Genomic DNA, 14,446 nt, shown 5'->3' on the forward strand with positions numbered 1-14,446 from the left:
AGGCAGACTATTTTGAGACTCGTGACATCCCGAGAATGGTTTCTGAATCTCTAGCCCTCAGGAGACTGAGGCAGGAGGATCGCCATGAATTGGAGGTCAGCCTGGGTTTCCTAGCTTAAGGCCACTTCAGTTGCATAGCAAGACATAGGAGCTTTCTTTACTCCATTTGCTCTGGAGAGAGGGTCAGTGCCTCCCTCTTCTCCAACATGTCTTCTCTGCCCGAGGCAGCCTCAATCACAGACCCAGCCGCCCCACGCTACCTGATGTGGAGGAGAGGCTGGGGCACCTCAGAGAGGCTGCTGCATTACACTTTTAAAAAAATTTTTATTTATTTGGTACAGGGTCTTACTACACAGCTCAGACTTTTAGTGATCCTCCTGTCTCAGCCTCTGCCTCCCCAGTGCTAGGATTATAGATGTGCATCGTCATGCCTGGTTTCGGTAGTGGGCATGGTGTAACCAAGGTTCTGGGGCCGGCAGGCATGTGGTACCAGGGATTGAACCCGGTTCCTTGGGCTTGCCACGCAGACACTTAGGCTGCCGAGCTATCTCCCTAGGCCCGGCGTTACGCTTTTTTTAATTTTAGCAGATTGATAATAGTGCTTTATTTAAATTGTCTATGCAAGGGCTGGTGAGATGGCTCAATGGTCTAAAGCACCTACTTGGAACAAGCTTAGCAAAGCACAGGGATCGTGGTTCAATCCCCCAGTACCACATGCCAGCCAGCCCCGCCCCCTGGTGGGCTGAGCTGGCCACACACATAAATAAATAAATAGTCTATACAAGGGACGGGGGAAATGGCTCAGTGGAATAAGCGCTTCCCTGGCAAGCGCAAGGGCCTGAGTTCAATTCCTGGTTCCACTAAATAAATAAATAAATAAATAAATAAATAAATAAATGTCTATATGAAGGAAAATAGTGTACACCCCTATCATATATGTGTAGAAATACTAAGGATTTACATTGTACAAATATTAGTTATTTCACATCCTTGGGAAATAAGGACAGAAAGAAACAGTTTTAGTATGACCAATAGTAACAGTAACACAGTTTCTTGGGTTCATAGTTGCGTGTCTGCTTAAAATCCTGACCCAGATGACCAAATCTTTTGGGGATGTAGAGAACTAGCAAGGTCAAGAAATGTCACAAACCATAAAGCTACAAGGAGGCAATTCAGTTACTAATTTATAGGTTTTCTTTTTATTTAAGAAAATACTTCACATTTCTTGCTTGCCTGTAATGCACACTATCACGAGCAAGATAAGGAAGGTCTACTGTAGACAGTACAAATGGTAGCTACCTGCATTTGCTTTTTTTTTTTTGATTTTTTGACATAGGATTTCCTTAAGAAATACAATGTGATGACTTCTGATCTACTAAATCAACATTTTTCTTTCATTATTATAATCAAAGACCCCCAGAGAAGCAGTGTAAGGCACCTTAGGAGACTTACATACACACTGCCAGCCATCCAGGTCTCCTGTTTGCAGGAATCCCTGGAAACGATGGTTCAGTCAGAGCTGCCTGCTAGCGAAACGCAGGAGTCATGGATGTGTCGTGTGTCAGTCTGGTTACTAGAACTGACGAATGGGGTTTCTGTATCTATTTATGCATGTGTATTTTCTCTTTGCAGTGCTGGGGGACAAACCCAGAGCCTCGCATATGCTAGGCAAGCTTTCTACCGCAGATCTGCACCCCTCACCCAGTAATACTTATTTTTAAGCACCTTAGGCAATACATTGTTAGATGAAAGCTTGTATGTTCAGCTTTGAGGAGGAGACAGAGGAATAAGAAAGCCTCTTTTTTTCCTTTCTGCTGAACCTTTTATAAAAAGAAACTCAGCTGGGAAGAGGCAGTCAGGGCAGAAGGCCACGGTGGGTAGGCTGTATGTTTGGGTAAATTTTTCCTTGGATCAAAAGGGGACCAGTACCCAAAAGAGCTTTAGGATCTTTGTTTGAGTCCTCCAGGATTCAACCCAGTTTTCTACACTACCTCAAATCATTAGAACGGAGAGATATTTCTGCTCTCATATAGAAAAGAAAAAAAAAAAACAACTAAAAATAACCCTTAATAACTCCTGTACATTTATAAGCAGGGCTCAACTCCAGTATGTCATCATATGCAGGCTACATGGGTTAGCCGCCTGTCAGAAAGCAGTTGAGACACTGACGCCTGTCTCTAGGTCACAGGCTGCGTGTTGTTTCCATGGTGCCGTTGCTTGTTGCTGTAGCGCTTGGCTTGGTGGTCTTGTCCGATGGACCTTGAGAGCAGGCAGGAGGCGGGTGCGTCCCAGGTCCCGTTCGTTCGTGGAGGCAGTTGTCTAGAGATTCCTACCAAGGCAGTCAGGCTGCCGCTGCGAGGCCAGGAGGAGTTCCGGGTTAGGGTTCTCTGCTCACGGTGTGCCCTCATTTCTACGAAGGTCCCTCGAGAATTCTGGTGAAGTTTAGACCTTCAGTGCCCCTTGAAGTCCCACTGGGAGGTCTGGGGCCTGTGGAAGGCTGTCCAGTCACTAGGGGACCCTCCGCGGGAGCGCGAGTCCTGTCTTGCTCTTCTGCACTTCCCGCGGAGGTCAGGGCGTCGCGCTGGCTCCCGCACTGTCCCTGCCATGCTGGGCCCAAGCAGCGGGGCCCTGTGGTGGTGGATGGAAGCCCCTCAGGCTGAGCCTGAAGAAAGCTTTTCTCTTTATAAATTGAATTCTTTCAGATCTTAGAGTAACGGGAAAGCTGACTAACACAAACTCCATTTTTTTTTTTTTTTTTTTTTTTTTTTTGCCTGTAAAGTGAGAATAATCTGGTTTGAGTCAGTAGGAGTGTATTGAGGTTCGCATGACACATGAAGGTATTTCGAAAATGCGGTGCCTTCTTAGATTTATGATATTAAAGAGTAGGTTGCTCTTTGAAAAAGCGAAATTCAGTTCATATTATAGCATGCTATAGGCTGCTTTTTAATGTTATCAAGAAAAAAAATACACATAGGTAGTTTTTAAAAAGACGTAGCATGGAAAGGTTTGTGAGGAAAATCTGTTCCTCTAACTGGCCCCTGCTGCCTGCTTGCCCTCTGCAGAGAAAGCGACTTTCTGCACTTTGAGTTGTTTCCTGGGTAACTTGTCTGCACATTTGTATGGAAAAACAACATATGTCATTCTGGGCATTATTCACTGACTTCCAACCTGGATTGCACCCTGCAGATTCCAGCTTCTGCATGGCCTTTCCTCCTGTTCTGCACCACTATATGTAATTAATTAATTAATTAATTTTTAAGAGAGGGAGGATATGCTGTGTTACTCAAGCTGTCCTTCTCAAATCCAAGATTCATAGGCTCAAGCGATCCTCATGTCTTGGTCCCCTTCCTAGCTGGGACTCCAGGTGTCTGCCACCACGCCTGGCTTCAGTGTCTTTTTGTTGTTGTTAACAGATGATTCATGCACATCTTTGTGGAGTAGGACATGCTGTTTCAGTACATTGTGTCAGTATCAACTGGGGATATTTAGATGGCCTGTTTTCCACCCGTTCATGATTTCTTATGAGAACATTCAAAATCCTCTCTAGCTATTTGGAATTACATGCTGCGGTCTTGTCAGCTGTATCCACCCTTCTGCTTTCATTGTTCACATTGGTGCGGCTCTGTTAGTATTTCCATTGGTGAGCCGGATGATGCATACGATGGCCGGCTTCTGTCTTAGTTATTTTTTCCCTTCTGATGTTAGTAACACCTCCTTTTTCAACTACTTGGCTTTTGGGGTATTTGTGACCGTTATCTGCCCACCACCTGTGACTTCCCCATGCACCCAGGTAGTCTTCAGCAGTGGGTAGAGGTCTGTGCTAATGGTCCTCAACTTCTGTCCTGGGGTCCACACTATCATCCTGGGCCCCTTTTCCTCTCCCATATTGGCCTGTGATTTCTCACTTGCACATTTTCTTATTTGGGGGGAGCACTTGTTAAGCTCAGCTCTGTAGGAAAGAGTTCCTGGAAAGTAAGTGCTTTAGAACTTGCTGGGCTACAGTGTCTTGATTGGTAGTTGGGTGTACAATTTGCTCTCAGAATTTGAAACCTGTGGCTGTCCCATTTGTATTTCTGTGGAGGAAATTCACTGTCATTCTTACTCTTAATCTGTTTACATGGCCTTTGTTTGCTCCCAGAAACTTGGAGGGTCCTCTCTCTGGCACCATTGTTCTGAAATTTCACCATGATGTGTAGTGCCTAAGGAACCTAGTGCCTAGTGAGCCCTTCACTCTAGAATCTGTTTTCTTTGGTTCTTCGAAATTCATCTATTTCTTTAAAAGATTTCTTCCACCATCTTTTTATTCTGAAATGACTATTAGTTACATTAGTTCTGCTTTGCATCTCACAGGTCAATCTTCTGTACATTTGTCTTCTTTCTTGTGCTATCTCTTTTCTCTTTTGTTCTATGTGTTGTTCAGGATTGAATTCAGGGCCTTGTGCATGTCAGGCTGGTACTGTATCACTGAGCTGCTTCTCCATTACTATAAAATAATTTCATGTGTGTCTCAAAGACTGGTAGTAATAGGTGAAAGGTCATGATATATAAAGTTTATTTTATTATTATTATTAGTAGTAGTAATAGTATTTTTAGTGTAGGGTGTACAGGGTCTCACTACATAGATTGGACTCATAGTGATCCTCCTGATTTCAGCCTCCCAAGAGCTGGAATTACAGGCAAGCACCACCATCCCAGTCTCAGTCACTGTCTCAGCGTGTCCTGGGGGCAGGTCCAGCATGGCACACCAGCAATCAAACCCTGGTCCCTGTGCCTGCCTAAACAGGTGCTTTAGTCCACTGAGCTATCTGGTCGGCCCATGATATATAAAATTTAAAAGGCTAGAACATATGAATACTTTATAATCTTAGTCATGCATAAATTAGGACAATAAGTAAAAAATAGCAGTGTTAACAGTGGTTATAATTATTGCATATTGATGTGATCACTGTTATCTTTATATTTTTATGTATTTTCCAAAGGTTTTTTTTTTTTCAGTAAGAACTAGGTTTATTGGAATGTTTTTAGTTGTAGTCAAAGGCAGAAACATTTAACTTTTGCTGCACCCATAAACGTGTGGAAGCTGCTTACAAAGCAGTCGTATTACAGAAAGAATGACGTCCTTGCAGCACTGGTGGAATGCTTCTGGGTCTTCTTTAGAATGATAATTTGGTTTTGCCGTGCCGGCCCTGCCCCCAGGGTGCGCTGAGCCAGCCATTGAGACTGGGTGTGGTGGCGTAGCCTGAAATCCCAGCACTTGGGAGGCTGTAAACAGGAGGATCACTACGAGTCCGATGTACGCAGTGACCCTGTAGATTCTGTAGACCCTGTCCTAAATCCAAAAAAAAAGAATAATGGTTTGGCTGTCTACGTGGGCTTTTGGACTCCTGGCCTGACACCCCGTCTTGATGCAATGATGCAAGAACTTATACCGTTAAAATATTAGTATGAAACATTGTCAATCAGTGTTGGACTATATACACAAATAATGATTTGGCAAATATCTAGTTTCAAATTAGATCCTTGGAATACAGCGAAATAGTTTTCTTTGCTTTATACAGTTATTCAAAGTACATTTTATTGGAAGGAAAGAAAATAATCTGACATTCTCAGTGCTCCAGTTTGAAGTGATACTTTCCTCTTAGTTTCTTGAAAAAGAACTTTTGAAAGTTATATACATAGGTTTCATTTAAATTATTTAGCAATCTGTTATGGATAATAATGTCCCAGGTCTTGTGTAATGAGGAGCTCCACCATCAGATCAAGTACAGTATCTTATAACTATAAGAGTGGTGATCACTAGCAGAGGGATAGAATCAGCCAAGGCCATGGTGGCTCTTATTTTGCGTGCCTCGTAGTTGTTTGGATCCATTGCTAAACGCAGTTGCATTGTCCGATAAGCTCTCTGACTTGTCCTGTACTTCGTCTAGTCTCTCCCCTCTTTTGGTTACCTTTGTGATATTTTCTTGCATGACATCAGTGACTTCATCCACCTGATTCTGAACATGCCTGATTTTATAATTTCTAGGTCCAAATCTTGGTCCAGATGGTCCCCTTAGAAAAAAGTCCTCTTCTTCATCTGAATCATCTTCCAGAAGATTTCTCCTTTCACTTTACACAGAACAGTGACATCATCATCATTTAGGTGGCGCCTACCCTGGGGAGGCATACTTTTTACTCCTGGAGTACTTCCTTGTTTTTCAGTGGAGTACTCACCACCTCCTCCGTATCCACTTCACAAAAGGCTTGCCTCTGGGCACAGACTTTCCTTTTCCCAGCCACTATTCTCCTTCCTGCTCCTCTTGTTCATTTCTCATCAGCCGTTTCACAGAATAAAGAGACTCTGAGGGACCCAGACTGGAGACAACACTCACAGAACCTGTAGGTATAATGCTTCACCCCCCTCTCTGGGCATCGGGAGCACAGCAGGGTTGGCGCTCTTTCTCTGAAGCCCTGAGGCTCCAGGGAGCTCCCAGCAGCTCTCTTGGGCAACGTGGCTGGGAGGAGAAGCAGGGACTGTGGAAGACAGGAGGAGATGGGGAGATTGAGGGCACGCACCCAGCGATGGCCACTGCAGAGCTGACCCCCGCTCCTATTTTTCTAAGTGTTGCAGAGTGGAGCTTGCTTGCTCATGGAGTGTTTATTACATACCAACCACTCCTAACTCACTACTCTTTCAGCAATGAAGTGCAAGCACAATTATTATACCCACATTCCAAGTGAGGAAGCTAAGGCTTGATGTGGGTAAAAAGACTCTTTCATCCTTCACTTGTCCTGCCTCTTTCTTTTCCTGGCTGGCCTCCCCATTTGGACATACCAGTGACCTCTCAGTTTCACTTCCTTGGCCTCTCCTCAACCGGCCCTCTTCCCAGCCCTACCTTTTAAGGGTGAAGAATGAGAAGAATGAGTTACGAATGTGAGATGCCTAGGTATTGTGATAGTGCTCCACCTTAATTCACTCAAAAAGTCAAGATTCTTGCCTGTTATCCATCTAAGAACTCCAAGTCATGTCTGGGTTCCCAGGCCCTGGCCAGCTCCACGGCTGTCTTCAGCAGCATATTCATGAGCCAAGTGAAGGGGCTGGAGCAAATGCCACACCTAGGCCGGTTTACTTCTGCCACTGAGAGAAATTATTAGATTTAGCATTATGCAGTGTGTTAAATTTAACTTCCCCTCTGCCATTTAGGAATAGGAAAAGTCCTGTAATACTGTAATTAAGTCAGGTCCAGAAAGAAATATGCATTTTCAAGAGGAAAAGCAGAAATAGCAAGCTTATGGAATGTCTCCTATTCTCCCAAAATAGCCCTTCTCGCTCTAATTTGGGTTGAAGTGTCCTGTATGATACAATAGCTCTCGTTTCTAACTGTTGCTTTGTCTTTCTGTCTTATACACTTAGGAACTTGATAAAGAACTCCCAGTGCTTCGACCATATTTCCTCGATGACCCTGGAGAAGCTGGCGTGCGGGAGGCAGGCTTACGAGTCACCTGGCTGGGGCACGCGACGCTGCTGATCGAGATGGACGAGCTCATCTTCCTCACGGATCCCATCTTCAGCTCCCGTGCTTCTCCATCCCAGTACCTGGGTCCAAAGCGCTTTCGGCCCCCACCCTGCACGGTAGCTGAGCTCCCCCCAGTCCATGCTGTCCTCATCAGTCACAACCACTACGACCACCTGGACTACGGCTCTGTCACTGCTCTGAATGAGCGGTTCGGGAGTGAACTGAGGTGGTTTGTGCCTTTGGGTCTCCTCGACTGGATGCAAAAATGTGGCTGCGAGAATGTCATTGAGCTGGACTGGTGGGAGGAGAACTGTGTCCCCGGCCACGATCAGGTCACCTTTGTCTTTACGCCATCCCAGCATTGGTGTAAAAGGACTCTGATGGATGACAACAAGGTTCTGTGGGGCAGCTGGTCTGTCTTGGGGCCATGGAATCGATTTTTTTTTGCAGGAGATACTGGTTATTGCTCTGCATTTGAAGAGATAGGAAAAAGGTTTGGCCCTTTTGACCTTGCAGCTATTCCCATTGGAGCTTACGAACCAAGGTTTGTAAACTTGTAGAAAAAAGTACTCCTGGGCCTGGGGCGATACCTCACTAGAATAAGTGCTTGCATGGAAAGTGCAAGGGCCTCAGTTCAATCCCCCGTTACATACACACACACACACACACACACACACACACACACACACACCCCAGACAAACAGACAAACAGAAAAACCCCAAAAGAAATAAGTACTCCTGCCCCAGTGAACTTCAGTGGTTATGATTTTGTGATTCTAGGTAATTTGTGATTTTAATGGTGGTCTTTGCTATACATTGATGAGGGTTAGTGTGTCAGATTCAATTAGATTTTAAATATTTTAAAATATTTTAATCATAGTCATATCTGTCAAGTAACTACTCAAAAATCAGCAGTGGTATTACCAGCAAAGAAGACTCCAGGTATAAGGAATGCCCATACCTCCCCGTAGCTTTCCGTACCACTTTGAAGTTAAACTGTCAGCCAGTGTGGAACATGACACTTGCTTCCTTTAATGGAGAGAATTCTTTCTTTCTTTTTTTAAAAAAAATATATTTAGTACAGGGTCTCACTACACAGCTTGGACTCACAGTGATCCTACTGTTTTGCAGCCTCCGAAGTGCTGGGATTACAGGTGCATGCCACCATGTCCAGTCTCAGTCCGTCTCAGCATGCCCCAGGGGCAGGGCTGGCATGTTATGGCAAGCTGGGGATCGGGGATTGAACCCCGGTCCCTGTGCCTGCTCAGGTGTTTTATTCTGTTATTTGGCTGGCCCTCGACGATTCTGTCCTTATGTAACTACTTTCTACACTGTGATCAGACCATTCCCTGTCCAGTGCTTTTGCTGGGTCTATCACATGGAGAAAGCAAGGCATTGGCCCATGCCAGTGGTGCCCTGGGTGGTCTTCTGTCTGCACCGAGGCTGGCCTGGTGCTGAGCTGCTGCCTTGCCACCACCTAAGCCCCTGAGCATGCAGCGCTTAGGCCCCATCAGTAGCTAGGCCCAGTCAGTGTCTGTTTTTAAAGAATTAGATTTCAGTCCGGTCTGGTTTTTATTTTTTGGGTGTGTGTGTACTCAAGACCTTGCACTGAGCTCCATCCCCACCACGTTTCTTTTTTTACTTCCAGACAGGATCTTGCTAAGTTGCCCAGGCTGGACTTGAACTTTCTAACTTCCTGCCACAGCCTCCCAGGTCGCTAGGATGACAGGCACACACCACCACACCTGCCTGCACTCTGAGTTATATGTATGACACAACAAATACTGGCAGTAGCAGACTAAGGGGGAATTAAAGTGTTTTGAATTTAAAAATACTTATTTTAGGTTTCAGTGCTTGCCCAGATACATGCAGGTATGTTCTTCTTTGCTGAAGAAGTCCTGCAGGCTGAACACTCCTGTTTCTCTCATGTAATACATAATGCATTGGATGAACCTGATCATCTGATTCACTGCTTTATACTAATTTGTTAATCTTCTAAATTCACTAAAATCATATATCTTTATCAACACTCATTTCTCCCTTTTATGTTTTTCCTAGTTTCCTGTTGGGGGGCTGGGTATTCTAACCTTTTTTTCTAGTTCCTGTCAATTATTACAATTACCATAAATCAATATTAGTCATTAAATTTTACTTTTCCTCTTAAGTAATTCTTCTAATGAAACCTCTGAAAACATTAATCTTTTATTAAAAAGACTGTTACAAATCAATTTTATATGATTCCAGTCATCATACAATATATGTTCTTAACATTAGGATGTCACAAAAATAAATCTGCAAGGTAGTGAGACAGACACTGGCAGCCTGCGATGCTAACTAAGCAAACTGCACACGGCCGTGCGCGTACCTCCTTTGCCTGCCTGCCTGCCTGCAGCTGTTTTGTTTGTAAGGCCGGAGAAGGAGGCTGGATCTTATTTGCTCTAAGTGGCTCAAATGTGATGGCTCCCAATATTCTCTGGTCAGTGCCAACACTTTGAGCTGTAGCAGATCCATTCCAGAAAGTGCAGATGTGCTCCCCAAAGATAAGAGGGTGTTGGTAGTTGAGGGGCAGAATTCTTGCCTCCCAAATGTAAGAGGTGAGCCTTGCCCTGAGAAGACTGCTTCGTTCTTACTTCTGGGCTTGCTTGTCACCGGTGATTCTGGCCAAGTCATTTAGGAGTTAATATTTTGATTTTAATTGTCACATTAGAGTAAAAAGCTTAAGGTTATTTTAGGTAAACATGAAAATAAAAAGGAGTGACTTGCCCTTTGATTTGCAGTAGGAATTTTCAAAAAGAGCCTAGCTGTTTTTGTTTTGCCCTGCTTTCTGAGTCCCAGGTGATAGGGCAGAGCCGTGCTTGTCTACGCCTTGGCTGGGAGAACACAGTAGCTTTGTTTGGGGCTCCTGCAGGCCCCGGCAGCTGTTGCCCGGGAGCATGCCCATCCCTGCTGTGGGAGGCTGTGCTGCCGCGCTGCTGGGACTGCACCAGTGCCCTCTGAGCCAGCCCCTTCAGTCTCACTGGGGTGTTGGTCAGCAGTGGCAGCCCAGGGTGTGAAGGACTGGAAGACCGGGTTGCTTTTCCTCTGAAGGGATGGCTTAGAGAGCAGATTTGCTTGCGGATAGTACACTGTCCTCTTGGCCTCTGAAATAATGATTCTTGCTGGATAGCGTCAGTTTTGCCTGGCTACTTTTCTGGGAGAGGTCTGTGAAGTAGGCGCCATACTCTGTGCTTTCGTAAGCTCTGTCCCGTTTAATCCCCACAGCACCCTTGCTAGGTGGGGCTGCATTATACCTGCAGACAAGTAGGTGGAAGGCTGGGAACCGGATTGGGGGGGCTGCTCACCCCTTGTGCTTCCTGCGGCCCTGGGCAGCCTTCCAGAGCCTCCTGTGTCCTGTCTTCCTCCCAGATCACCACAGATGGGACAGATAAACTCTTGGGGGCCTTAACCTGTTCTAAAAGGATGATTTGTGTTTTCTTTTGAGACAGATGGAGATTTAAAGTAGTTTTTCTAAAATCAATTCTTCATTTGGGCCCATAAATACCCATTATTTTACAAAACTCAGATTCTCAGTTCTAACTATAAACCTTTAGGAAATGTCTAAAATTTGACAAACAAGGGTTACTAATCCAAATTTACATAGACTGTTTTATCACTTTTTAAAAAATTGTTATATGGCCTCGCCATGCAGTTCAGTCTCATAGTGATCCTCCTGTCTCAGTCCACCTAGTGCTGGGATTACAGGTGTGTGCCACCACGCCTGATTTTGGTGGCCAGCTTGGCATGCCCGGGGTTCTGGCTTTGGCCTTACATGCAGTATCAGGGCTCAAACCTGGGTCCTTGCATTTGCCAGGCAGGCGCTTAGACCATCGAGCTCTCTCCCCAGCCTGTTTTATCATCCTTTAAGATGGAGGAGGGGAGGGGAGGTAGAGCACTGGCATAAGTGCCTGCGTAGCAAAAAAAAAAAAAAAAAAAAAAAAAGAAGAAGAAGAAGAAGAAGAAAAAGAAGAAGAAGAAGAAAAAAAAAAAAAAAAGATGGAGGACACTGGGAGGAGGTTTACTGACAGTCACCTGTGCCTGTGTTTGGAAATTCCCATTCCAGTAGAACCTCACAGAACTAAACTGCCCCAAACTAGATGGTTATCTCTCCTAACTGAATTCCCTCAGGTCGTGAGGATTCCTCCAGTGCTGCAATGCTGGGGTTGAGATTATGACCAGCCAGGGCTCAGCCCACCACATCCCCATGAAACTGGTCCCTCTTCTGCATTAATGGGCCCCCTCTTTAGATCTGCTTCCTTTAGTTTGTTTATGGGTGGGATTCAAGCATTGTCAGAGTGTATCATCCCTTCATTTTCTTTCACTTGCCCATAAGACTTTCCTGTAAGTTCAGTGAAAGTCTCAGCTTTAATTTTCGTTATCCTGGAAGCAAGGACCCAGGGCGGCAGGTGGTACCATCAGTCCTCTTCTTGCCAAACCAAACGCTTCATGGTTCAGCTGCTTTTTAAATCAGTTCATTGAAGAGTCAATGGGTTTTTTTTGCTCCAAGTCTTTAAACTTTTATACATTAACTTTTGTTTGCTTTAGTGAGTTTTTTAAAAATGGTTTTGTATAACATCTAGGTTCTTTTGGAATGAGATTTCCAGTTCTTATTCAGTGTTTAGCTTCTTTAATTCATACTCAGGATTACAAACTCTGTTTTTAAAAATAAGTTGTAGCTTCAAATAAGTCTTAGCACTAAAATCAAAATATACATGAAACAAGATTTTACTTCTCAGAGTTTCATTTGAAGTTTATTTTATAGTGATTTATGTAAGAAACATTTCTCCCCCGGTGGAAAGGTGAACTATATGGTTTTGTCTACTGTGATTTACTTCTGCTCACGATCTTTTTATTTTCTGCAATCAAGCCTTGGTTGGACTTCTGACTTGGTTTCTGACTCATCTCCAAAATGTTGCTTATGTTCTATTTCTGGTAGTTTCTCCTGGGAAGCTTTTACAAATGCTGATACCCTGTCCCAGCCTAGTAAAATTAAGTTATTGTCACTGAGGGACTAGGCCGGACAGCATGTCTATCACAAGTTCTCTAGATGAGCCAGTGGCTGGAGAGTGGTTGAAATCACCATGAGTGCTTGTTGCTGTTGCCTTTGGCCAGTCAGCCTGGCTCTTGTGTTGGCTCAAAATCCAGTGAAGGAATAGGTAGGGGAGAGAAATTGCCACACTGAGCTTCTCATTTCTCAGAAACCCATAGTCCTGTGCAGACTCTCAAAGGTAAATGAAGTGGTAATGTATTCAAGGGCCAAAATTAATAAATTGCTGTTTCATCAGGTGGTTCATGAAATACCAGCATGTGGACCCAGAAGAAGCTGTAAGGATTCACATTGATGTTCAAGCAAAGAAATCTGTGGCAATTCACTGGGGAACTTTTGCCTTAGCATATGAGGTGAGTTCTTTTGTGCTAAGAAGAGCTATGGCAGTGTTTGAGCAGTGGTGGGATCCGGGCATCTCCATCCATCTCCTAGCAGGGTTCTCAGGCCAGATTTGACTCAGACCCTGTGCAGTCACACATGAAGAATGGGGTAAATCATACAGATCACTAAGAAAGTACTTATATTCGGTGAAGAAAGCCCCTTAGCCTGCTGGTTCATTAGCTTATTTCTGTAGTTAATGAAGCATGTGTTCATGTCACCAAAAATCTGTATGTGTAGCCTAGGGAGTTGAAAAATGGGCCACCATGTTGTCCCTTCTAGGTAGCTTTTGTGCTAGTGAGAGCTGAAGACATGAATGGATCAATGTTGGAAGAACATGTGTTGTCCAGTGAGGCAGACTCACTGTGGGAGCGATTTGGATAGTTTTGTGGGAGAAAGACATTTGAACTTGGCCCTGAGGATGCATTTCCAGTGGAGGAAAGGACAGGATGTAGGCTCAGAGGAAGGGAGGGCTGAGGAGTCTGCTCAGCACCAGAGGTACAGGGAAGGAACAGGTGGCCGGGAGCTTTCTGGAAATTTACTCACCTACTGAACCTTGATTCCAGGTCTGCTGTTTACTAGGCATTGGGGTAAATAGACCAAATCAAATTCAGTGGATAGGTTTGGTGTTGACCATGTGAGAAAATTTGGTTTGATTCACAACCAATTTGTTTTACAACCAGAATTGTGGAAAGAACTTTGTAAACTGAGGTACACTGTATCAGTGTTGTAGAGAAATCAAAGTATTTTATTAAACCTAAATAAAAAAAAGGGGCTGGGGAGATAGCCCAGTGGAATAAGCGCTTGCCTGGTAAGTGCAAGGGCCTGAGTTCAATCCCTGGTTCCAAAAGAAAAAAAAAAACTAAACAAAAAAGATTAAGAACTTTTAGCTGGAAGTGATTGGGTAGACGGTGGTGTGCTCTTTACTGAGATGGAAGACAAGTGGATCAAAAGCTCAGTCTGTAAGAGTGACTGATGTTTATTCACCCTTCAGTGATTATTCCTGTGCTCACTTTGGCAGTGCAGACAGTGATTATTCCTGTTAGAACTCTGACCTCCATCTGTACTTCTGAGGTTGGTAATATGAATTCATTTAGCCTTTAGCAGTTTGGATGTTGTTCACATTTTGATGTTAGTTGAATAGACTAGAAAACTATGGATCTGTTAAATTATAATGTGAGTTGGATTTTCAGAGATGTTTAGCTTATGAGTTCTAAATTTTCTTTACTTTTTTTTCTTTTCTTTATTATTTTTTCCATTTTATTGAGAAACAAATAGCAATGAGACAGTTTCAAATCAAATTGGAAGGACACTTTCAATAATTAGCACATTGCATACTCTTCCTAGTGGTTATTTGCTGTACAAGATGCAGACATGATATCCTATTTACAAACACTATTACAACAAATCCCTTTATTCATTAAGAGAATGTAACTATCTATCCTAACCATTTTGAATACACAGATACAAAATGGACATTCATCTGTGT

At 43.9% G+C, this 14,446-nt stretch overlaps 1 protein-coding gene and 1 pseudogene across 1 annotated transcript in view; one reads left to right on the forward strand and one right to left on the reverse strand.

Annotated features, from left to right (window-relative positions):
* Napepld (N-acyl phosphatidylethanolamine phospholipase D) overlaps window positions 1-14,446 on the forward strand; it is a 42,817-nt gene that overhangs the window by 13,625 nt on the left and 14,746 nt on the right. The window contains exons 3-4 of the mRNA XM_004639264.3: window positions 7,394-8,040; window positions 12,818-12,932. Of these exons, the coding sequence (XP_004639321.3) occupies window positions 7,394-8,040; window positions 12,818-12,932 (762 nt within the window). The remainder of the gene's footprint in view (window positions 1-7,393; window positions 8,041-12,817; window positions 12,933-14,446) is intronic.
* On the reverse strand, window positions 5,759-6,166 carry LOC105743245 (annotated as a pseudogene).

This window comes from Octodon degus, unplaced genomic scaffold, assembly GCF_000260255.1.
Source record: "Octodon degus isolate 3935 unplaced genomic scaffold, OctDeg1.0 scaffold00108, whole genome shotgun sequence".
In the NCBI taxonomy this organism is placed as follows: Eukaryota; Metazoa; Chordata; class Mammalia; order Rodentia; family Octodontidae; genus Octodon; species Octodon degus.